The 24,035-nt window shown below is 38.2% G+C and overlaps 1 protein-coding gene across 1 annotated transcript in view; it reads left to right on the forward strand.

Annotated features, from left to right (window-relative positions):
* EDIL3 (EGF-like repeats and discoidin I-like domains 3) overlaps positions 1–24,035 on the forward strand; it is a 203,091-nt gene that overhangs the window by 95,196 nt on the left and 83,860 nt on the right. The window contains exon 5 of the mRNA XM_009886882.1: positions 3,362–3,475. Within this exon, the coding sequence (XP_009885184.1) occupies positions 3,362–3,475 (114 nt within the window). The remainder of the gene's footprint in view (positions 1–3,361; positions 3,476–24,035) is intronic.

The raw sequence follows: 24,035 nt of genomic DNA on the forward strand, positions 1-24,035 counted from the left end.
AGGGAAAGAATGTGAGGATTGCTTTAAACGTATCTGGTACTTAAGGTTTGGTCTGTTTTCTACATCACCACATAGACAGTACAGAATATGCTGGAAAGTTGTGCATTTTTTCTACGTATTTCAATATGAATGGCAAATTAGAAAAAATTAAATACCTTGAGAAGATATTATCTTTACACAGAAAAGCTTTTAAGAGGATAAATTACTACCTTTATTTCACCAAGTAAGAGATAGTTCATATGTTCACTTAATGTTTTTTAGTTCACAGCGACCTTGATATTTTTTTCCCACAAATGTGTTAGCCTGTATTAAAATGATGAATAACCTGATGAAAATGTAAGGTTAATGGGCTTTGCTTAAAAAGGCAAATAGGGAGCTGAAGAATCTTGTTAAATTTTATAAATACAGATAAAGAATTTAATTTAGAATCAAGCAGGTCTGTTCTTTGGTCATTTCCCTTGGCAGGTTTTATTTCTTACACAATAAGCTGTTATTTCTCTTCTTCCTCTTTAACAGACAGAAATTCAGCTAACCCTGTGAATTTTTATTTGTCCATTATGTGATATCTTTATAGGCAGCAAATAATAAGACACAAGGGATTAAAAAGAAGCTCAGAGATCTGTATCCATCATCAATTTTACTATAAAAATCTGGGGTTTTTTTCTGGTTCAAAAACCTGAAACTAGCCTGCACATTTAGCTGAAGGTCTGTCCCTGCAGCTTTGTTCACAACAACAGGAAAATTATCGTAGAATCAGAGAAGGCTTGAGGGTGGAAGGGACCTCTCGAGGTCATCTGGTCCACACCTTCCTGCTCAAGCAGGGCTACCTAGAAGTGGTTGCCCAAGGCTACATTCAAATGGCTTTTGAATATCTCCACGGATGGAGACTCCACAAATGCCCTGAGCAACCTATGCCACTGCTCAGTCAACCTCACAATGAAAAAGTGTTTTATGATGTTGAAAGAGCACATCCTGTGTTGCAGTTTGCCCATTGCCTCTTGTCTTGTCACTGGGTACCACTGAAAAGAGCCTGGCTCCATCTTCTTTGCACCCTGCAAAGGGGTTTGCACTTGTTGCACACCTGTTTCAGGTGTTTATATACATTGATGAGTTTCCTCCTGACCTTCCTTTTTTTTTTTTAAGCTAAAAAATGCCAGCTCTCTCAGCTTTTCCTCATAGGTGAGGTGCTCCAGACCCTTAATTATCCTAGTAGCCCTTTGTTGGACTGTCTCCGGTATGTCCATGTCTCATACTGGAGAGCCCAGAACTGGATGCAGCACTCTGGGTGCGGTGTCACCGGTGCTGAGTAGAGAGAAAGGATCACCTTCCACAACCCACTGGCAATGTTCTACCTAACACAGCCCAGGAGGCTGCTGGCTCTCTTTGTCATGAAGGTGTGTTGCTGTCACATGGCCAACTCACTGTCCACCAGGACCCCCAGGTCCTTGTCTGCTAAGCTGCTTTCCAGCTGGTTGGCCCCCCAGTATGTACTGGTGTATAGGACTGTTCCTCCCCAGGGGCAGAGGCAGGACTTTGCACTTCCCCTTGTTGAACTTTGTAAGGTTCCTTTTCAGCCCATTTCTCCAGCCTGTTGAGGTCCTTCTGGGTGGCAGCACACCCATTTGGTTTATCAGCCACTCCTTCCAGTTTTGTGTCATCAGCAACCTTGGTGAGGGTGCACCTTGCCCCACCATTCAGATCTACAATGAAGACTTTGAACAGTATTGGACCCTGTATTGACTTCTGGGACTCACTAGCAGTCATTTGCCTCCAACTGGACTTTTTGCCACTGATCACCACCCTCTGGGCCCAGTCATTCATCCGGTTTTCAACCTACCTCACATACATTGCACACATAACTTAAAAGCTGCACAGATTTTTAGAGTTGTAGAAAAGACTGGAGGTCATCCTGGAGACATCACAAGTTCAATCAGATCTAGGCAAGATGTGTATTAAAACACTGCTTTTTTGTACATAGATTCCTACTAAATGTAAAAGATCTAATTTAAAGTACAAAAGTTACATACTCAACTACCAGAAATCAAACAACTTTGTAGACAGACCTGAATTCTGCTTCTTCTGCACAAGTCTTATTGCATCAGGTTTAGACATTTATGTAGCATCTTCTTTAGTTTGTATATGCAGTGGAAAACAGGTTTGCATTTTGGGGACAGAAGAAGCTTCAACACAACAGTGAGGAGTATGACTTCAATTAATAGGGCATTTTGCCCACCAGTGAATGCAACTAGCTCATCTCTGTTAAATGTCTTCTCATTTGAATTTATTTCTGTGCTATGCACACGTGTGCCTTCTCAGCAATTGTATCCAAAGTGAATATGCACGTAAGCAAAACTGAGTGAAGTAAAATTGTAGTATAGGCTAAAGACTGCTTTTGTTTGCTGTTTACAGTGTCTAATACGGCAGGGCTTCAAGTCAATGAAGCTAATGTGGGCTACCATCTTTTAAATATTTAACTGTACACGTTGGTGCAGCCCTTTGAGACAATGATGTGTAAAATCCATACAACCTTTCTCCTCCATACAGAATAAACATAAATGCAGAGACAGAGAATTTTAATTATGAGGTGTCATCATCCTTCATCTGCCTATTCATGATGACTGAAAAATGTTATATTTCACTTGAGAAAATGAATCTGATATTATACCTGAAGGTTACTACACTGAAAAACACAGGGGAGTATTGTTCTTGTAGCATTTGACAAAGTGTCCTGGAGAAGGGAAATTCAAATGAAATTAAGCACCTTTTCTGCCTTTTGAATTTAATAAAATTTGCAAGCTTCCAGATCAAGCTATTAGTTTCAATTTGCCCACTAACTCATGCACAGAAAGGAAATTTTTTAGACAGTTAAACAACCTTGTCAATTAGATGTTTAATGAATTAAGATGAACAGAGAGACATTCTTAACTGGCATCTGTTGATAAAGAAGTAGCTCCATTTCTTGAAGTTGCAAGAATCACTAATAAGTACTGTTAGAACTACTTGAATTTGTTTATTTAAGGCCAAACTGTGACTTGTGGCCGTGATGACCTCTGGAAGTTACAGTAAAAATCCCTGAGCAAAACTTTAAATTAATTCTGTTGTGTGATGCGACATAGGAAAACTTTATTAGGTACATGAAACCAGCTAAATCTATATGAGATCGCTTACGCCCCCCATTCCCTCCATTAAAATATGCCCTGTTTGATCACATCCTTTACTGAGCATGCTTGCTGGGCAAAAGAATGTATGTCTTCTAATGTCAATTGTATAAATTAATTGTGGTTTAGTGATTTAAAACGTCCTTATTGCTTTTACAATTTCTTTTTGCTAATTCTGACGTTATCTTCTGTTCTTCCTGCAGATGTAAATGAATGTGAAGCCGAACCCTGCAAGAATGGTGGAATCTGTACAGATCTCGTGGCCAACTATTCCTGTGAATGTCCAGGTGAATTTATGGGAAGAAACTGCCAACAGAGTAAGTGTTGCATGTTTTTACATCTATTTTTTACAATAAAATAAATAAATATTTTCTTTTGCAGAAACAACTGTAGTATACTAGGGAAATATTTCTCTAGTCTACAAATACGTAATGATCAAAATAGCCATTAACTCTTTTCAAAATGGAGGAAATTTAAGAAAGCAAATCTGTCATGCATTCAAGTAAATCATTTGACATGATAGAAGCATTGGCAAAATCCAAAATTATTATGTAAGAGTTAAACAAGAAGGAGTAAATAGTGTAAAGTAGAAAAAGACAAAAACTGGTTCAGGCTAGGGGTTCATCTTGCAAAGTGTCCTGTCTTCAACATTAATTCTTAGCAGATATCAACAAGTGTTAGAGCAGGGCAAAAATATACGTTACTTTCTCTGACATGTATCTAGCCTCTGAAAGGTGGATCAGTGGTTTACAGAGAAGTCATTAGTGGAATTTCTCCTGAATCTGTCCTGGGAACAACCTCGCATGATCTTACCAATAACATTGACTATGAATGCACTATAAAGGTCTGGTTCCTAAAGCCATAACTACAGAGGAGTTCTTCACATATGAAAGACTATATAATCTTGAAGGCCAAAATAAGAAAAATAGAATAAACTGCTATGGTATGAAATGCAATATACCTTAACTTAACAGCTAATAATAGATATTAGAGGCTCATGGATTTGAAATGCTGCAGAGAACAAAGCCTGTGTTTTAGTTGAATAAAGGATGCTAACACAATGATGTCATGGAAAATGCTAATAGTCCCACAACATGTCAAGCCTGGTAACTTAAGAAGAAAAAGGAAAGTATTTATGTATTAGCATTTGTAACATTAGATACTATATGCAAAATACCTGAAAAAATGATGTCATCACATTCAAGAAAGGAGATTTCTAGTTAAAGGAAGATCTACTATGAGTAGCAGGAAAAGTAAAATAAAAAATGTTACAAGTTGAATGCTAAATAAATGAAACCATAAGAAAGTTAAAGAATAGGATTCACTTTTCTAGGTTTACATTATGGATGCATCACAAAGAAAGCAACATGGACCAATAGCCACAAATGACAAGCTGGGAATTTTTTCAAGTAGCCTCAGTGAATTCCCAGATTTATATATGCAACAGACAAAAGATTTCAGGCATCTAACTTAATGTGTATATAATTCTAGAGAGAAATCAAAGATTAATATTTGCTTTGAGAAATTTTACAGGCCTATATGGCTACCGTAAAATATTTGTAAAAAATGAACATCTATTAAAGTTTTCCGTAAAAGTTGCCAGTGAAACACTCCATGTATTTCCTTATAAGGTGCAATTGAATTACCAATTGGAATTCTACCAGGAGTCTCATCCATCTCTTCAGAGTTTATCCCTTGTTTTTTTGGCTGCATCATGAATATTGCTCAGATTATAGATCACATAAAACTAACATCCTGTTTTGCTAGAAATGGGGTAGTCACAGCTATTGAAGTGATCATTGCATTTTCTGGATCATCACCTGTTATTTCCTATTTCTTTCTCTTTTTACAGATGTATATACCATAACATGTAAACATAGGTTTTGTGTGTGAAATTGTACACATTATATATTATACTGGATTTGATTTTATGTTTATGCATATTTATACACACATACATATTTCTATTTTGGAGAGGATATAACAGAAAATACACATGTACAAAAAAAATATAAATTTCCAGTATATTGAAATGGTGAAATATTTTTGCTAATGTCGATTACTGAATTGCAAAATACGCTGCCTACATTCTGTCTTTCTGTGTCATGCTTAGGGAATGTGCATTGGTAAGCCAATCACCTAGTCAAATGATCTTCCAGGAGGTGGTTCTGTAGAGAAATGCTCCCAACTGTGACCCAGGACTCCATCCTCTAGCCCGTAGGGATGAACACTGAGGAATTTGAAAGGATAATTCTGTTGAGTGTTAAAGATTTTTTATAATTATGATAAGGTTCTATACAACAGTCAAATTGCTTTGGTTTAGAGATCAGGGACAATGAGTTTTAAAATGTGCTTTGCAGTAAGCATTAATTTGTTGGCTCCAAAGCGTGTGTGGTGTGGTAAATGGGAGGCATGGCAATGCAGCACTAGAGCGCAGTGGTAAAAGGTGTTCGTTCTGTACTGCCTCTGGGCAGAGACCCACATATGGAGGTGCCACCAATCTGGTGTGTGCAGGATGGTGTCACGGGAAGAGTGTGAAACTAGATGTGCTCTGAAGACTTAAGAGAAAAGTAATATAGTGCTTAACTACTGATTAGTATGTATTAGAAAATGTTACAAAATGTAGCTATTTCAATACTTCCATTAGGCCACTCTTTACACTCATGTTATTCAGCTAAGCACATGAAGAGTGATCAATAAATGACAGATAATTAAAGGTGGGAATAATGTTTGTACTGACTGTAATCACTGAACTACCCCTGTTCAGGAAAGTCAATGCATTCTTCTAATACTGTGGCACAGTTCACAAACTTTCAGCATTCATCTACTTTTGATCTAGCTTTAGCACAGCTAGCATTAAAATGATAACTTTTGTTTGTATACCACCGATATAATTGTGCACTATACCAGTTCCTATAGCTGGGCTTGTAAATATCCTTTTTTTTCATGAGAAGTTTATTTATATGTCATCATACCTAATTATGTAATTACAAGTAGTAATTACACATTCTAATTACACCATTAGAGATTTACACATATTTACAGTAATCATGTAATTAAATACTGTTACACTAATTATGTAAATTACTGATTGCTGTCTCAGAATTACCTCACAAAGCTCAAAGATTGCTAATCCACATTACAGAATATGTAAAACACCCCGGATCAAGAATAAAAAAAGCAAAAATACATCATGCAGTCCGTTCTCCTGTCACTGCAAGCTGTTCTCCAGGATGCATTTTCTAATAGTACCTCTAGTTTGGTATATCCCAAATACCAATGCTTTGTAATAGTGAATTGTCATGTTACTCATCAGCTTGAGGTAGTTTATGCCAGACTGTTTTTCCTAATGCACCAGCTAAGTTTTATCTCTTTTTTTTAATTCCACCGTTTAATTGCACCATAATTAATTTCTCTTAGCTAATCTCCTAAATAATTCCCTTCCATTTTATCTCATGTGTAGCATTTCCCAGGTGTGAGACAACTGTTATATCACACCCAGGTCCTGCAAGCCCTGTGGAACACCCACCCAAAATCCTTCTGACTAGTCGCAAGAGACTCTGCCAACTACTAGTGCGGCTGAAGTGACAGGAAAAGGCTTGTCTGGAAATGAGTACTAAAATGCCTAATGTGCTTGAAACCATATTTGGACCATCTTGACGATCTTCTGAGTCTTCTTCTGGCTTGGAGGAGGTTTGGAGCTGCTTTCTAAGGGCTCAGCCATGAAGTAGTGTTCTCAGAATACATGGAGGTGATCTGTTGGCCATCTCATGTGCTTCACACCCCAACAATGCTTCTGCTCCTTTGAGGCCTTCTTCTGTTTTATTTACATAGCCTTCTCAGTTTGAAGCACTGGTCTGACCTCTCGTGTTTTGTTTGGGTTTTTTTCTGGAGAGACTTAAATTCAGTCTTCTTTCTTTCTTATTAGCTACTGCTATCTTTAGCCATTCAGACATAAATGATACTTAAACCAGCTGCTTCTCATTGCTGGAAAGCACAGGATGGAGCAAAGTCAAAGTAATGTGGAGTGCAAGAGCACTGATGGCTTCATAACATATTGAATTGTTTTGGAATAAGCTTATCAACCTGTTAAGAGATACTTTGCTGAGCATCTGGTATTTATAAAATTTGCCTGCAGATGTTTAGTAAACAAAGAATGGAAAGAGAGTACCTTTTCTCATCCTCTGAAAGCAAAAGCTAAACTATACGAATTCCATATTACTTTCCAGATTTCTTCAGGCCTCAGTATCTCCTTGATGCAGCCACATCTCCTTCTGTTCTTGCACTCTGTGAACCTATTTCTTGCTTGTGTGCTGAATTCAAGTTATCAATTGTGATTACCTCCATTACAGCTTCCCTTAGTCTTGGAGTCTCTATAAATAAGTACTGCTTCCAAGACAGATTCTCCTGAGGTTGAAGTTTTTACTTTCTGGGTCACAAAAATCTCTTGCAGTCAAGAAGACACTTTCATCAGTGTCAGACTGTTTGCATTATTCAGTATGAATCTGTAGTGTCAAAATCTCCCATGAGCAAAGTGGGCTGTAAATTGCAATAATTTGTGAGGAGTTCCACAGCTAAATTTTGATCACCTTTTTTTATCTAGCAGATGGTATTATACAGTGGACACATTACAATTTCACCATTGTGCATTTTGGAGCTGTATTTTGCTGATTGCCAGGAGCTGCTGCCATTAAAGCATATGGCAAATTTTCTCATGCTTTTTCTTTAAAGATATAGATCGAATTAGTCACTGTAAATATTTTTTACATGTGTTATGGCCACTTCACCTCCTTTTCTGTGTATTCAACATACCCATATGTAGGAGGACTGCATTCAGAGCAAGTGCACCAATTTAGGTTGTCTAGCATATCAGAAATCCTGCTAAGCAGTGTACCTTCACATTATTTTCATTTGTTTCCTGTGCTTTATGTTTCTGTACACTAATGTGTTTATACTGCACTTGGTTGTCTTCTGCCTTCCTCTCTATGGAAATCAAAGTGGCACTTTTTTATTTAAATGAAAATGCCTCTTCTTTCAGTGTCATTTTTACTTAAAAATTGTCTAACGATCTGACAGATCTAGACATAAAGAGACTTTCAAGACTTCTGCTTACATGCAGCCTTATACTCCCAGGCTAGATGGTGTCATCCAAAGTGTTCTGATGTGCTGTGATTTTAGAATTTTCTTTCTTTCAAAATTGTTCCCAGGAATACAGGACACCTGCAACTTGCATGATTTGTAATGCAGGAAACATAACTAGTTTCACAGTATTTTTTTAAAAGATTATATTGCTTTTTTTTTTTTTTTTGGTGTCTTCTGTATTTCACTTATAAGTGTGTTTTCAAGGCAATATTCTCACTTGTTGGGACTTTTTGGCTTCAGTTGCTAGTCCTTTGAACTTCTCTGCTTGATGCTCACAGTCTTCAGTGAGTCTTGGGTAACTTTCTTCCCTAGCTCCAGCTCTTACAAGCACAGGATTAGCGAGGTTCAGGGTTCAGAAAGCCTTTATGCTTAGGTTTAGAAAAACCCTACACAAAACAAACATCACAGGATTAGGGCACAAAAAGCACACAGACAAAATAAACAATGTACGCAACAGTTAAAAGCTATGTTTTCAGGGAAAAGCTTTACATCTGGCTGAAATTCATCTTCCAAGGAGCCCGTGTTTTCAAAGTATGGATAGAAGACAGAACTTAAATATTTTCTTAAATTAATAAATCTGGTAACAGGCTTTCAGATGAATTCAGCTCATGAAAGTGTCCTGTTAAAATTAAGCTGTTAAGCACTGGACTGTTGTTGAATGGTAAATGTGACCCCATTACAACCATACCTCATTTCCAGTTTACCTGCTGGGGAACCTAGATTTTAAGGCATGAGACTTTTTATGCACCTCCAGTTGGCAATATGTTGCGGCTTAAGGCTTGTAGTGAGCCACTGTGAAACACTTTACTTGACAGGAATCAACGTAGACTTGAGTTTCTTAAATTGCTGATTACTAAAAAAATTCCTACAGCTCAAAATATCAGTTTGACTAATTCTGTGAATAATCCAATGTGGAGTTTGGTTTTAAGCATATTCTTGTTTTGAACAGCTGGCAGTTTTGTGATCTGAAATCTGGTGTTAAGTAAAATATAGCAAACTTCTGGAAAACAAAACTGGCCAAACACACTATTTTTTCTCTTGCATTCTTGAAATTGCTCTGTAGTTCAAGATGTCAGTGTTTTATGTTAATATTTACCAACCTTTCGTGTTTAATCAGTTGATTCAGGTTTTCAACTTTCATTAGGGAAAAAAATGGACTATAGAAAGAACTCTAGTTTCTAGAAATACCGATTCCTTTACTTAAATGGAGGACATTATAATCTTCTACAAAAGAAGAAGATATGCATTGATTGGTACAAAAATAATTTACTTTCTTATATTGGAGTTTCTGTTCCATTTTCATTCGTCTTGCCAGTGGAAATTCTAAGGCATGCGCTAAACCCAAGAGATTTCTAGGTGACCTGTAGATTATGACCTTAAACTGAATCAGGACAGGTTTCCTGTTGCCGTCTTTCCAATTTGCTAAATAGGTAAGCTTTTCTAATTGCCTTCAAATTACAGAAATTACCAAGTTTTTCTACTTTTGTCAGGGATTTGGGACAAAAAGGCCCCACCTTTGTTTTTCATTGCATCATGCTGTAAAGTAACGATTCCTTGAAAACTGACATAAACCAGCACTGCTGCTGCCTGAAGGAGTGTGGCTTCAGCTCTTCTTTGCCCACCTTGCTGCTTTTGTGGCTGCTCATTCTGGGATGCTCTTTTACCCGTTTGCCTTGTTTTCCTGGCAAAAACTGACCCAGGAAATAAAAATGGTAATTAGCGAACTCGATCAGTTCTTTGATCCAGTGAACTTCACAGCCACACAAATACTGGGCTGGTACAAAGGAATGGCAGGAAACAGAGCCTGGGCATGTAATCAGGACTTAACATCAGTTAAAAATGTTAATCAGGCCACAGTCTAATCAAGAGATTAGAAACTGTTCTTTAATTCATCTTTAAGGCAAAGATAACGATTTATTTTAATTTTTTTATTTCTCTTGTTTTGTTTCTCTTCAAAGATCATAAAATTTAAAAGCCAGAATTCTCAGCACATTTGCCAAGGATACAACGAATAAAAATTCAGTAAATATCTACATTCCTGTGTGTCATTATTTAGATGACAAGTTCAGGACTTGCATGGAAAGGTTAAAGAGATTTTATACGGATGTGTATGTGCATGTGTGTTTAGGTAAATGTGTACACAAGTATTACCCTTAAAGAAATCAATTCACTTTTTTTAATGTACTCAGGGTAGTTAACTTATCATTCATATGGTGTCTTTGCTGGTTTAGGGAATAATGTGTGGTTAATCTGAGGCAAAATGAAGAATGGAAAGAAAATTGTGCGTAAAAGAAATGTATTGATTTAATATAAAGTTACTGGTAAAATTTGATTTATGACCTCCCGGGATTACAGAAATATCTTAGAACAGAAACTTATTAGAAATAAATTTTAAAAGTGCAAGAGGGAAAACATTTACATGTTAAATATTACTTTAACCTATGTAATTCAACTCAATCTAGGTAATTTTTCATATCCTTTTTTTAACACGCTATAAGCATAAAACCAAAAATGTTTACAGAAAGAGGTTGAATAAATGCTGAAAGACAGGGTAAATGTATCAGTAGCAAAGGTGATGCTTTGTATACATTTTAAACTATTATTTCAGCCAATCATGGATAGAACACAATTTCTGTATTTGCCTTGGACAAAACACGTCTTGAATCTCTTGCTGAAACTAATGAGTTTTGCTGAGGCTACACCGTTCTGGGAATATTGTCTGGCTAGCGTTTCTGTGTGGTGTAGTGGTATGAAAGTGCAAAGAGACAGAAAATGTTATGGAATTGACAGAACACATCATTGTTAAAATTGAAATGTTCTCCCAGGCATTTCAATGACCTAGTAAGAAATATTAATCAAACAGTAACACTTCTAATATTGAGTCCTGAAACAACAAAGCACACTCTGGCCCTTCTGCTGCAGACCTTCCTTTGTCCAGGCATCCCATGTAAGACGCAAAGGTGTGCAAAATTAGGCTTAGCAGATCAGAACTGTAGTTCTTCCTTTCAGTACAATGGGAAAATGAGACTGATCTCTCAGTGTTTGATGTTGAAACAAAGCCCTCAGCACTGTGCCTTTGGGTGCGTTTTTATCTTGCTGACGTTGTACTGTACAGCGGTATCTCCCTTTGAAAATTCATTTCTCAATATCTTACTTTGATTAGGCAGTAGAGTATACAATCTTTACTCAGACACCTGACAGAAACTCATTATAAAATACTCAGACAAGCCCTTAGGACTCAATATCCATATTTTACACATTTAATCCTCTCCTTACTACATGAGTCAGCTCATACAATAGGAGCTTTTAGGTTGTGTCTATAACTACAATAGGAACTCAACCCCATCTTCAGGCATCTACAACTTGACTTTGTAACATCTTATTTTAGCTTCAACTGCCTTGTTGTGGTGACTTTCTTGCCATATTTTGTTACTTAAACATACTGATCTGCTTTTCTCAGGCATTGTGTCATTCTTGACTCATGGCGCCCCTCAGTTACCCTCAGTGAAGAGGTAGGAAGGTTGCATTGGCGTCAGGGTCTCCTAGCTATCTTCCACCTGTCTGTTCTTCCTACTGAAGGAGCAATGCGTCCCTACCTTTTCAGTAACATAGAATCACAGACATTCACAAAAAGTAGAGGGGAAAAAATATAATCCACTGTTCCTGTGTTGGAAGAACTTTTATGTCCATTTTTATGTGTGGCAAAGCCTATGACAATGTATATTTCAGCATTTCTAAGCCTTAAAAGAAAAATTACAGCACACAGTTACTCTCAAAGTAGCCTCTATAGCTCTTGAGTTCCTGGTCTGGTCAATAACGCATTCTTTTTTTATGTCCTCACAGAAATGAAAAATAATTTGCAGGTAAGGGATTGGTACTATTGAAAGAAATAAAAGCCTGACTGTAGCCAGTAGAAGCGAGCTGAAAACAAATCACTGGTTATTATTACAAAAAAACCCCAACACCTTAAGGTATGGAAAAACACCTTCAATAAAAACATTAATGATTATAAATATATGAAAAGAACAATTTACAGCTGCAATAGGCTCAACAAAATTCCCAACAGCCAAGTTACAGGACCACTTTTTCTGTTTCAGTAGTAGTCCAATTGGAAAATACCTTATTTCAAGGGTTAGTAATTATAAGATATAAGCTACTTATTTCAAAATAGATTAACTGTGGAGGGTCGCTTGCTGTCTGAGTCAGCCTGGTCTAGACTGCTGCTACCCTTTGGTAGACGCAGGAATGAACAATGAGAGGAAAATTATCTTTAGAGACATACAGACTCATCATAATGAAACTGCCTTGAGATTTGCAGTAGTTAACAAACCAGGCACAGAGTAGAATTGCAGGCAAGTATGGCATAAACCTTGCAAAAGCTGGAGGTTTGAAAGCTGATTCACATTTTGGAGATTCATTTGTACTTGGAATTCAAGCCAAGCTGGGAAAGATGAAAATCCGTGTGAACTAAAGAAAATGGAAAAAAACATGGTTACATGAGCCCTAAATGAAGTAAAATCTCCAGGCTCAGCATGGATCCCACCTGCAGTTTTCAGAAGGAGAAGGAAATGGAAAATGTTCAGTGATGAACTTCCCACAGCTCCTGCTGCTTTGGACAGACGGAGAGTCCAGTGAAGCTCCTGTTCCAGGCATGGGTGCAGCGATGTGTAAGATACGAGGGAAGGGAATGAGCAATGCTAGAAGGTTACATCTATTTTAGTCCCTGACCACCACCGTGCTCATTTGTTGCATTCCATAAGTAGATCTGAGGACTTACAAGAAATTCAGAATATCTCCAGTGTCTTGTCATTGGTTGGGTTAGGAGGAAAAGCAGCCTGTCGTTCATCACAACTTAGATGGCAGTGACCATCAGTCCAAGAGCCGCCCCATGCAGATGCACCCTTGCAACCTGGAGGATCAGCAGCCGCAGCGTTACTTATTCAAGGCTGTCAGTGCTTGAAAATAAACGAGGAGATGAACAGATATGAAAAATTCTGTGGCACTGCAATACTGAGAGAGAAAGGCTTCACGTCTTTCTGTCGTGGTGTGCATAAATTGGAACTCAGAAGGGTGTGAGTAAGTTTTATAAATGAAGTAAAGTTTAAACTTTAAAAATTTACAAGTATCATAAAGTACTTCACCAAGAAAAGCTGATATGAATTACTCTCAACTCAAACCCTTTTCCTTTGTATCAGTAACTGTTTTCTAGTATTAATGCTAAATGCAATTTGGCTAGCTCTTGGTTTGGTGTAGTTACTTAGAAATTTTATTTACAGAAAAGTGTCACACAGAGTTTTTACACTTTAAAACTGATGGACAGTTTGCCATCCGTTACTGATCCAGCAAAATCTGTTTGGTAGAGCTCACCCATAAATATGATTTTCTTTTCCTGGTAAATCTGTACAGTTGATGGTAACCTTCAGTGAAGATCAGTTTTGGTGTGTAGTTTGTAATATTGTATCTATTGTTATTCTAAAAATATCAGTTCCTAGTTGTGCTGCTGTTGTTGAAACCTAATTTTGTAATTACCCTGTTCCTATCTTTATGCAAAGCACTTTTACCTGTCCATGTTTTGAAATTTCATCCTAGGCATAGCATAAAAAGTAAGCATGTTGTAATACACTATATTAAAGTTAGAGAAAAGCAAATATTGCTAGGAAAAATATTCCCCAGTTTTCTTTCAACTTTGAAAGCAATTATTAACAGTCCTTACATCCACTGTGTACAAATATGATTCTTTCTTTTCCTTCAATGTTTCTAAAAACTGTCCTTTCTCTTCTGGATAGCAGTAAAACATCCATATAGGAACTGTGCTGTGATTACTGAAATGCCTTCCTCTTCTGTTTCTTGCCTCCTGGTCCTTCCACAATTTTTTTTTTTTCACAATGCCTTTAACTTTTCCATCAGATGTGCATTTAAGTGAATACTGGGCTTTGTTCATTTTTGGACAGAGGAAGTTTATTCCTTGATAAAAATTTTCGGGTGGAAAATCCTCAAGAATTAAATTCCTTTCCCAAAGTGCATGATGGAATCCATTCAGCCTTTTCATATCTCTGCTGAAGTTGGTGGTGAGTCTCCCACTGAGTTCTCTGCAGGCAAGATGGGGCACAAGTTACATGATACCCTTTTAAAGCTGTGCTTTAGTCTTAGACATACAAAAATAACTGCTGGAAGGAAAATATGATTTATTAATAAAGTGTAGTGTGGTTGTCCCCTTCACCTAAGAAGTTAAATTTCTCTAGCATTAATTGCACATTGATTTAAAGATTGAAATTTTTGATGCTGTTTATTACTAGTATTTAGCGATGGAGAATCCTAATTTCAGACACTTTAATATACTTTAAAAGTGGGGTTTGATTCAATATGGAAGGCCTAATTGTTAGTCCATCATCTAGCCTAGTGACATCTGTGACACCTTTCCTATGTCTGCAAAGTACAAGGAGAAGCAGAAGCCAAGGAACTCGCCAAGACAGTTTACTGGGTAGGGAGCTGGTTAATTTAACCAGTATGAAATGTTGAGGAAAAGTGCAATTTTTGTGAACAGCAAAAATTGCACCTGCCTGCAGTGCCCACATGTAAGGGATGTAATGCAGGAGAGTGTTTCCTCTTGGGAAAGCAGAGATGTCACTGGGCTGTTCTTTGACCGAAGTAGGGAACTCAGGAAAAGTAGATTCTGGTCTCTGATGTAATTGGCATCTTTTATGCATGGTAGAGCACCTTCAGAAGACACTGTGAGAGTTACAACCCATAATTCCCAGTATGCCGGGGACTGGGGTATGAATAACATGATTTCAAATTTCGTCAGATAAGGAAGGAATTTTGTTCTCTTATATGTAGATACTAGTCTTGTTCACTTGAACTTTACAACTCCTGAAAGACATATAAACCTTCAACTCAAGCTGCTCCATTTTCCAGACTGCAGTTCATTCTTATTTGTGTTGTTAGATGTAAATGTATGCCTGCTGGATAGCTACTGTAGTTAAGTGCCCGAAGTCCTCGTTGTGAGTTTTGCTGAGATTAGGTGCTCTTGTGCAAGACAAGAAGTTGATAAACAAATTCCCTTGCTGTGTCAATCCTAGTGCTGTTACGTTTGCAGATCAGCATCCAACATTTCAGTATTGTGGTCCATATTAAGCCAAAGGGATTTGAAGTCACAGGAAATTTTAGACAGGGAGACTTAGACAAGAAAGACATTAAGAAGTTTCCAGGGTCATGTGAGCTTTTTGCACTGGCACTGAAGACATGGGATGAAGACGTTATTGGGAATTGAAACCGAGATGTATAAATTTTTGTATCATACTGTTAAAGTTTTTTGGCAAGTTGTTGTGGATAAATAATAGCATAGTTTAGTGCTATTGCTAATTTATTGAATCAAACAACTTGGCTGTGGTAAGTGCACTGTTATTTTGTGGTGTGCAATTTTATTTGGAATTTCTTAATATAGACATTGTCAGCACAGTGGGGTCTCCTGGCTCTTACTCAGTCATCAGAGTCTAACATATCAAGATGAATTTGTAAACAGAGTTGTGTTCATTTATGTATTGCTGACAGGTAACTTCCCATTTGCCTTTTATTATAACAGTTTTGTGAATAGATCTCTTTACATAGTTATAGTGAAAGTTACTAAGTCAATCTATATCTTTTCAAATGTCTAGGCATTTTGTAAATATGGTGAGGAGATTTTATCCACAATAAATTCAAATATTTATTTATGAAAAGAAAATGCTAAAATATTTGGATTTTGGTGACTGGATGATGTTCTCTAATACCTTCCCTCTCTTTTCTAAACAACTGGAATGAAAAAGTCATAGCTGTCTAGTGACTTCATTGACCATGTTTATTTTGGATGAATTTCAGGAAAGGGGATATTATTTCTTAGTTTGTAGAAATGCAACTCTCTTCTTTGAAATCCCCTAACAAACTCTTTTTTTTTTTTTTTTTCCTTTATAATATTAAATTGTTGGATAATTAGGTTTCCTACAGACAATTGACTAAAAAGCCTATAAACGATGTTAAAAAGAGATACCTTCTGAAATAGTAGCTTTTTTAAATCTAGTTTCTGTTCTTAATTGAACTGCTATACTTACTCATTATGTATACAGTGTGTTTTCTTGGAGAATTGTTTTTAAATAGACTATTTACATGAATAACATAATGATTCTTAGCTAAATTTCACTACCATTTTTTGGTAATTTCTCAAGAACTTAAAAGGCCATCATATTGGGTCAGATATTCAACAGCCTGGTTGGCTTATCATTGTGTCTCTGATTGTGGCAATGGCAAACATCATTTAAGGAAAGAATGTAGGCTTGGGGAGTTTCTGTCATTTGTTCCCCTCGTATCTCCTCCAGGTCCACAGTTCCTGTAGGAATATTAGAGTGTACACCCCTGGTCAGTCTCTTTAGTATCACCTATGGACCTGTTGTGCCTGAATTTGTCCAATTCCTTTTTGAAACTGTTAATCCTGTATCTGCCTCTAGAAGGCTCCAGAAGATCACTACCTACTCTGCAAAGAAGTACTTTCTTTTACGTGTTTTAAGTGATTCCCTATGAATTTCAATGAGTGCTCCCTATTTTCAGTAATGTAGCTTTGACGAACAGTACTGTATTCATCTCGTCTATGTTTACGTGAAGTTCAGTCACATCCCTCGTCAACCTTTTCCTCTCAAACTTGAAAAATCTTAGGTTTTCATTCCCTTTTCCTATGATATCTGCTTTTTCCTTTTAATCATTTGAATTGCCATTCTCTATACTTTGTTTAGCTCTAAACCTTCTTGGCATTCAGAGACCTGAACTGCAAACGGTATGTGGTCACACCAGAGTTTCATATACCTGTAAAATAATACTTGAGGTCTCACTATCAATGCCTATATTTTGATTGGCTTTTTTGGCTACCATTGTATTTTGAGTCAATGACTTCAGAGAATTGATGATGATGATTCTGAGATCTCCATTTGCAGTCGTAATGGCCATTTCCAAGTTCAATATTGTGTAGGCACATTTTAGGGTTTTTTTTCATAGGTGCAGTATCTTCCATTTGTGTACACTGAGGTTCATCTGCCACCCTTTTGAACACTCATTCAAATTTCTATGTCCTTCTGGAGCTGTTCACCATCAGAATGGCATTTGATCAAGAGAGCTAAGTGGCTTCAAAGTGGACAATTTCCCCATTCGTACTTTCCTCCATGTCACTGATGAGTAAAACTGACTCCAGGAATGGAGTTCCAGGGCAACCTTATCAAATGCATCCTGAAAATCCCAATGTGGTGTTTCCACTGTATTTTCTTTATCCCTACATACATTGTCACCGTTAAAGAACTCCATTAGGTGATGCAGGACTGCCATGTACAGAAGTTGTGTTAGCTCTTTTCCAGCAGATTTTCTTTACCCGGGTACTTATTGATATTAATTGTAGACTCAAGAGCTTACAAGATGCCAAAGTAGACTCAACTGCCTGTAGTTCCCACACTGTACCTAAGAGTTGTTTTTTGTGGATGGAAGTGGAGCACTGATCTATTGGCGCAGCTCTGTAGTCCCTAAATCTAGCTTTTTCATCTAGGCACAATTCCTAACAACACTACATCATGAAATGATGTTACCGCTTCAAAAAGCAAGTCATTATTAGGTGCTGAAAGAACTCGAAAATCCTTTTGCTTCCATTTTTTAAGTCCTTAGACTACCTAATTTTTTGCTTACCTTTGTTTTTGGTCTCTGTCCTCAGTGCACAGAACTTGTAGAGTGAGTAAACGCCAGAAGTGGATTTTACAATGTTACTATAAAAGTACGAAGAGAGGATTTGGTAACGGAGGTGCATGATAGTCACTTAGCAATAATGGCACTGTTGAGAAGTAGAACATAACACCCTATTTCTTTATATTTGATTAGTTCTGATAGCCATTGCTTACACACATGAACTGTGTTGACCAGTACGGTAACAGAATAATGCACTGCTGTTGGCTCAGATGCTACATCAGCATAAAAAGCATTTAATCTCTTTGGACGTATCAGCAAATAGACAGCAATTCTTCCCATTACTGTCTGAAAAGCTGTCTTCTGTTGCATGGAACATAACGAATCACTTCATTTTCCTGTCACCTCCTAGAGACTTGTAGCTTAACACAACATCATTTGAAAAGTTTGCTTGTCTGGAAGTGTCTCTGTGCTCATTAGCTGCTACTGATGCAAATTGGTAAAGATGTTGCCTTTGACATACAGTATTTTATGTGAAGGCATGAAACAAGATTAATCATATTCTTCACCTCAGTGCTGCAGTATGACACCGCCTGCTAACATACTTGGAATCACACTTCAGAAATCAGAGTAATAATAATTAAAATGTTAATAGGTCAAGAAAATCCATTTTGTTTTGGTTTAAATTTGTGAAGCAAGCTTATGGAGATAAATGCTTTCTGTTAATCAGATTTCAGAGCTGAATGGCTCTATAAACTTACCAGGGCCGGGCAAAAATGTGCTATTCCATCGTGTAGTTAGAAGTCATATAGAACTTATAAATCCTGTGACTTTAAGTTTTTTATCTAGTAATAGATAAAAATTTTCTGAAACAATGGCTGACATTTTGTGTTCTCCAGGTCTATTGCAATGCGAAATAAAATGCAAGTTTGTAAATTCTATTTGGTGGTTTTATTTTGCATTGTGATGGGCTAGAAAGAAGAACACATGATCTGTTGCCTTGTCTCAGTGGAAGCGCTGATTAAATTCCTCCAATGGCAATGAAAACATTGATTTGGTCTTGCCTGTAGGATTAGTCTTCAGAACAACAATTAACATGAGTTGCTACAATCAAGTTACTCAGTATCACTCGGATCAGAACATTGGATTGTGGAAAAAGCACTTGAGCTACATGGAGTAAGCAAACAATTTGATCAGTTGTAGAACGATTGAAATAGCCAGTAGCTAAAATGTGCAAAGTTGAGCTTGTATCTAATGTCGATAAGGTAGTATAACATCTCTTTTGGGCAATAGTGATTTTAGTATCCACATTAGAGATCCGCAGACTTGTAGAATTTAAAAAGTCAGTGTTCCATACGCAGCTCTTCCACAACTTAGAATTCATCCCAAGTTAAAATCTGCTGCTGTGTGGGAGGGACTATCGAGGGTTTAGGCTTTGCCTGTACTTAAAAGTGAAGTTTTAAGAGATGACATAAGAAGCCATAGCTGTTAGTGGGGGGAAAAAAACCTGTCATGAACTCAAGAGCAGATGAGATGGCAGCAAGAATGTGCTTGACCAAAAAAAAAGGAGGCTAATACGTTCAAAACATGGGTATGTAGAAATATACCTACTGTGTCTGTGTAATCTCCAGCTGTACTGGTACACTGTAGTCAGTGCTCTTGGACTACTGAAGCCAAACCATGAGACAATTAATCAGATAAAGAGCTGGGATATGTAACTGTCCTTCACAATACCTTCACACAATATGTTTGCTCTGTGCAATTATAATTGAAATAAACTAAATGTACAGAGCCAAACAGAGTACTTTCAGTAACTTAAGGTTTTAGCTCTTCTTCAGTCTGTCATAGTGTGCGTTTACACATATGGTCTGCATACATATGCCAAGACAGCATTTTCTGGAAAATGGAAAGCCTCCTTGGGCCTCTGCCTTCTCCTGAAAATTAAGATGCAATTCTGACAATTAGAAATTGTTCTATTTTTAAAATATACCAATTATCCATGCAGCTAACAGCAAAAATTTGATTTGGTGTAGGAAAACAGACAGAATTTTTGTATGTCAGGTGTCGTTCTAACAGACTGTGACTGATTTGGACTGAAATGTATTCATACTTAACTTTATCATACTTAACTTTATTGATACTCAAGTTTCTGGGGGCTCGTATCAGGGATGTAACTGAGACACTACCAAACCTCATGCAGTACTCAGACTATTATCCACTGCTGCTCTTTCATGTGGGCACCAGTGATGCATCTGGGAGCAACCTGAAGACTATCAAGAAAGATTATAAAGCCTTGGGAGCAGCGGGCAGATACTCAGGAGCGCAGGTAGTTTTTTTGATCAGTCCTCCCAGTCAAAGGGAGAGGGGTTGAGAGGGCCAGGTGAATCTGGCAAATCAATAGCTGGCTACAGGACTGGTGTCACAGCCAGGGGTTTGGCTTCTTAGATCAAGGGACTCATTTTGAGAAGGCTGGTCTACTGGGGCCAGATGGTGTCCACCTGTCAGAAAAGGGGAAGAGTTTTTTTTGCCAAAGCCTCACCAACCTTGTGAAGAGAGCTTTGAACTAGAGTTGCTGGGGAGGGGAACCTCAATCCATGCCACTCCCACCAATATGATGCTGGTACCATCAGCAGAGGCTCACAACCTGGAGATGGGTTGCAGGTCAGCATGAGAAGACCTGGAATGTACAGTAAAGGAAAAAGAGCAACTCCAGTCAGGGAGCTACATTCATCAGGGGCCCAACTTAAATGCCTCTATGCAAACACACGTAGCATGGGGAACAAACAAGAGGAGTTAGAGATATGTGCATGTCTGCAAGGCTATGATCTAATCGGCAACACAGAGACACGGTGGGATGGCCCCTATGACTGCAGTGTTGAAATGGAAGGATACAGGCTCCTCAGGAAGGACAGGCAGGGGAGACAAGGAGGGGGGGTCACCGGCTATGTCAAGAACCAGCTGGAGTGCACAGAGTTCTGCCTGGGGATGGATGAGGAGCCAACCAAGACCTCATGGGTCAAGATTAAAGGGAGAGCAGGAACAGATGATGTTACAGTGGGGGTCTGCTACAGGCCACGAGACCAGAAAGACCGAGTGGACGAGGCCCTCTAAAGACATGTAGGAGCAGCCTCGCGTTCACAAACCCTGGTCCTCACGGGGGACTTCAACCACCTCAGTATCTATTGGAGGGCAACACATAATGGCATAAGCAATTCAGGAAGATCCTGGAATGCGTAGTCAATCACTTCATTCTCCAAGTGACAGAGGAATCAACAACGAGAGGGTCCATGATGGACCTTGTTTTTATCAACAAGGTGGGCCTGGTGGGGAATGTCATGCTCAAGGGCAGCCTTGTCTGCAATGGCCGTGAGGTGGTTGAGTTTGAGATCCTTAGGGTGGCAAGGAGGGCCCACAATAAGCTTGCTGCCCTGTACTTCAGGAGAGCAGACTTTAGCCTCTTCAGGGATCTGCTTGCTGGAGTACAGTGGGATAAAGCCTAGAAGGAAGAGGGACCCAAGAAAACTGGCTAATATTCAAGGACCACCGGCTCCAAGCTAAGCGACAATGCAAACCAACGAAGAAGAAGTCAGGCAAAAATGCCAGGACGCCTGTGTGGATGAACAAGGAACTCCTGGACAATCTCAAACAAAAGTATCTCCATAGTTGGGGCTCCACAACCTCACTGACAACCTGTTCCAGTGTTTGACCATTCTCACAATAAAAAACAAAACAAAACAAACAAACAAAAGGAAAACTCCCAAAAGAGAAAAAAAATTCCAAAGCCCTTTTCTTGTGTTCAGACAAAATTTCCTGTTTTTTAATTTGTTCTCATTGCCTCTTGTCCTGCCAATGGCACCACTGAGGAGAGTTTGGATCCTTTGTATTCATTCCCTTCCATCAGACATTTATACTCATTGATAAGATCCCCTGAGCCTTCTCTTCTGTGGGCTGAGCAGTCCCAGCTCTCTCAGTGTCCCCTTGTAGGTCAGATGCTCCAGTCCCTTAGTCATCATGGCCCTGTGCTGGACTTACCCCAGTAAGTCCGTGTCTTTTCAATAGTCAGGAGCCCAGAATTGGACACAGCACCCTAGATGTGTCTCCCCATTGCTGAGTAGAGAGAAAGGATCACCTGCCTTGACCTGCTGGCAATGCTCTGCCTAATGCAGCCCAAGAAATTGTTGACCTTCTTTGCCATGCTGTCTCATGGTCAACTTGTCCACCAGGACCCCTAGGTCTTTGTCCACTAAGCTGCTTTCCAGCTGGTTGCCCCCCCAGTATACACTGGTGCATGGGACTGTTCCTCCCCAGGGGCAGAGGCAGGACTTTGTATTTCCCCTTGTTGAACTTTGTAAGGTTCCTATTCAGCCCATTTCTCCAGCCTGTTGAGGTCCCTCTGGATGGCAGCACCCCCATTTGGTTTATCAGCCACTCCTTCCAGTTTTGTGTCATCAGCAACCTTGGTGAGGGTGCACTCTGTTCCAGTATCTTGTTCATTAATGCAGACATTGAACAGTGTTGGCCCCTGTATCAACCCCTGGGACTCACCACCAGGGGTGTTAGATGTAACACAGACAGAATGAGTCACTTGGTATTTTTATGACAAACAGCTTTCTGAGGTTTTATGTGAGTATTTTAACTTGAATCATTTGGTAATTCTAATTTCAAAGTCGCATCAACCTTTTCATGATCATCTTTTTCAGCAGCAAAATCAAAGTCTGGAAAGTTTTTTATTTGCTCTTATGCTATCTCTTCCTTGGCATCTGTTTTTAGAAGACCTTTTTCTATAAAACCCAAGTATGTTAACTGTAATACATCTAGCTTTGCAGAAAATATATCATCATGTATTTTTAAAGTCATGTCTTTTCAGTGTTTTTAAAACTCATTGGATTCATTTCACTTAATTTTGGCCTCCTAAACCCTAGTCAGTAAGTTGAAGATAGTGCTCTAGGCTTATTGCTTGGTAAGTAGACACAGAAAAGATGATTACATTGACCTAAACACATTCTTAATAGGTAATGGAATAACAGAAATCCTGATTTAGGGTTGTCTGTTTCTTACCACAGGTGACAGAAAGAGCCTAAGCAGCTAGTTCAGGGCAGACATGGAACTTTTAGATGGCTGAAGCTGGGTCACATGGATTGCATCCCTTATGTTTGCTTCATTTGGTCATCTATTTCTTAATATAAACACTTTGGAATAATGACCTTTATATGGTGAAAAGAGACGTCAGTAACGAAAAATAAGGCATTGTTAAAAAAAGTATATGTAGAAATTTATGTTTAAAACACACCACGGAGTCACAAATATAACATCTCATTTTACTACACTGCTGTAGTAATGAAAGACTTCTTTTACTGTACATGTAGAAGGCTGACTTTCTGAATTCTTCATTCTGAATTTTTTTTACACCCTGATAAAAGTCTATGACCTTTAAATTAATTCTGTATTTTTAACAGGGCTTCAAGCCCTGATCCTTAAAGCTGCTTTACATGAGTATAAGGTTATACCTACATCAAATGGCTTCCAGGAACAAGATCTAAATGCCAATACCTGAATTTCCAGTTATTAAAAAGTTAGATGTGTTATAGAAGAAGATGGAAACAGCTTAGAGACCATAAGAACTGCTGTTTCTGTGTAGTCAGATTTAAATAACTGTCATTTGCATGCAGTTTGTGTTCAGCGGTGTGGATATAGCTCATATTTAGCATACCACTTCAGCAGTATGTTGTAGGATATTGCTATCTTTTTACTTCTTTCTGAAGAATATGTATTCCATTGTAATGTAAAATTCATATTAGTGCCGCTAGTAGTTTTTAAACAATTTCAATGAATACATCTTGTAAGGAGTAATATTGTCATTTCTAGGAACAGTTGCCGTTCTTATGGGGGGAAAAAAAAACCCACCAACAACAAAAAAAAACAACTAAAGCACCAAACCACAAAGACAGAAAGAATGTCTCTAGGCAGCAAAATGAGATTTGCCACTTGAAAAGCACATACTCTTCTCCTGGCAAATGGACATTCTCATTGTCAGGCTGGCTTGCC

The sequence above is a fragment of the Charadrius vociferus genome, unplaced genomic scaffold, assembly GCF_000708025.1.
Source record: "Charadrius vociferus isolate BGI_N301 unplaced genomic scaffold, ASM70802v2 scaffold244, whole genome shotgun sequence".
Taxonomy (NCBI): domain Eukaryota; kingdom Metazoa; phylum Chordata; class Aves; order Charadriiformes; family Charadriidae; genus Charadrius; species Charadrius vociferus.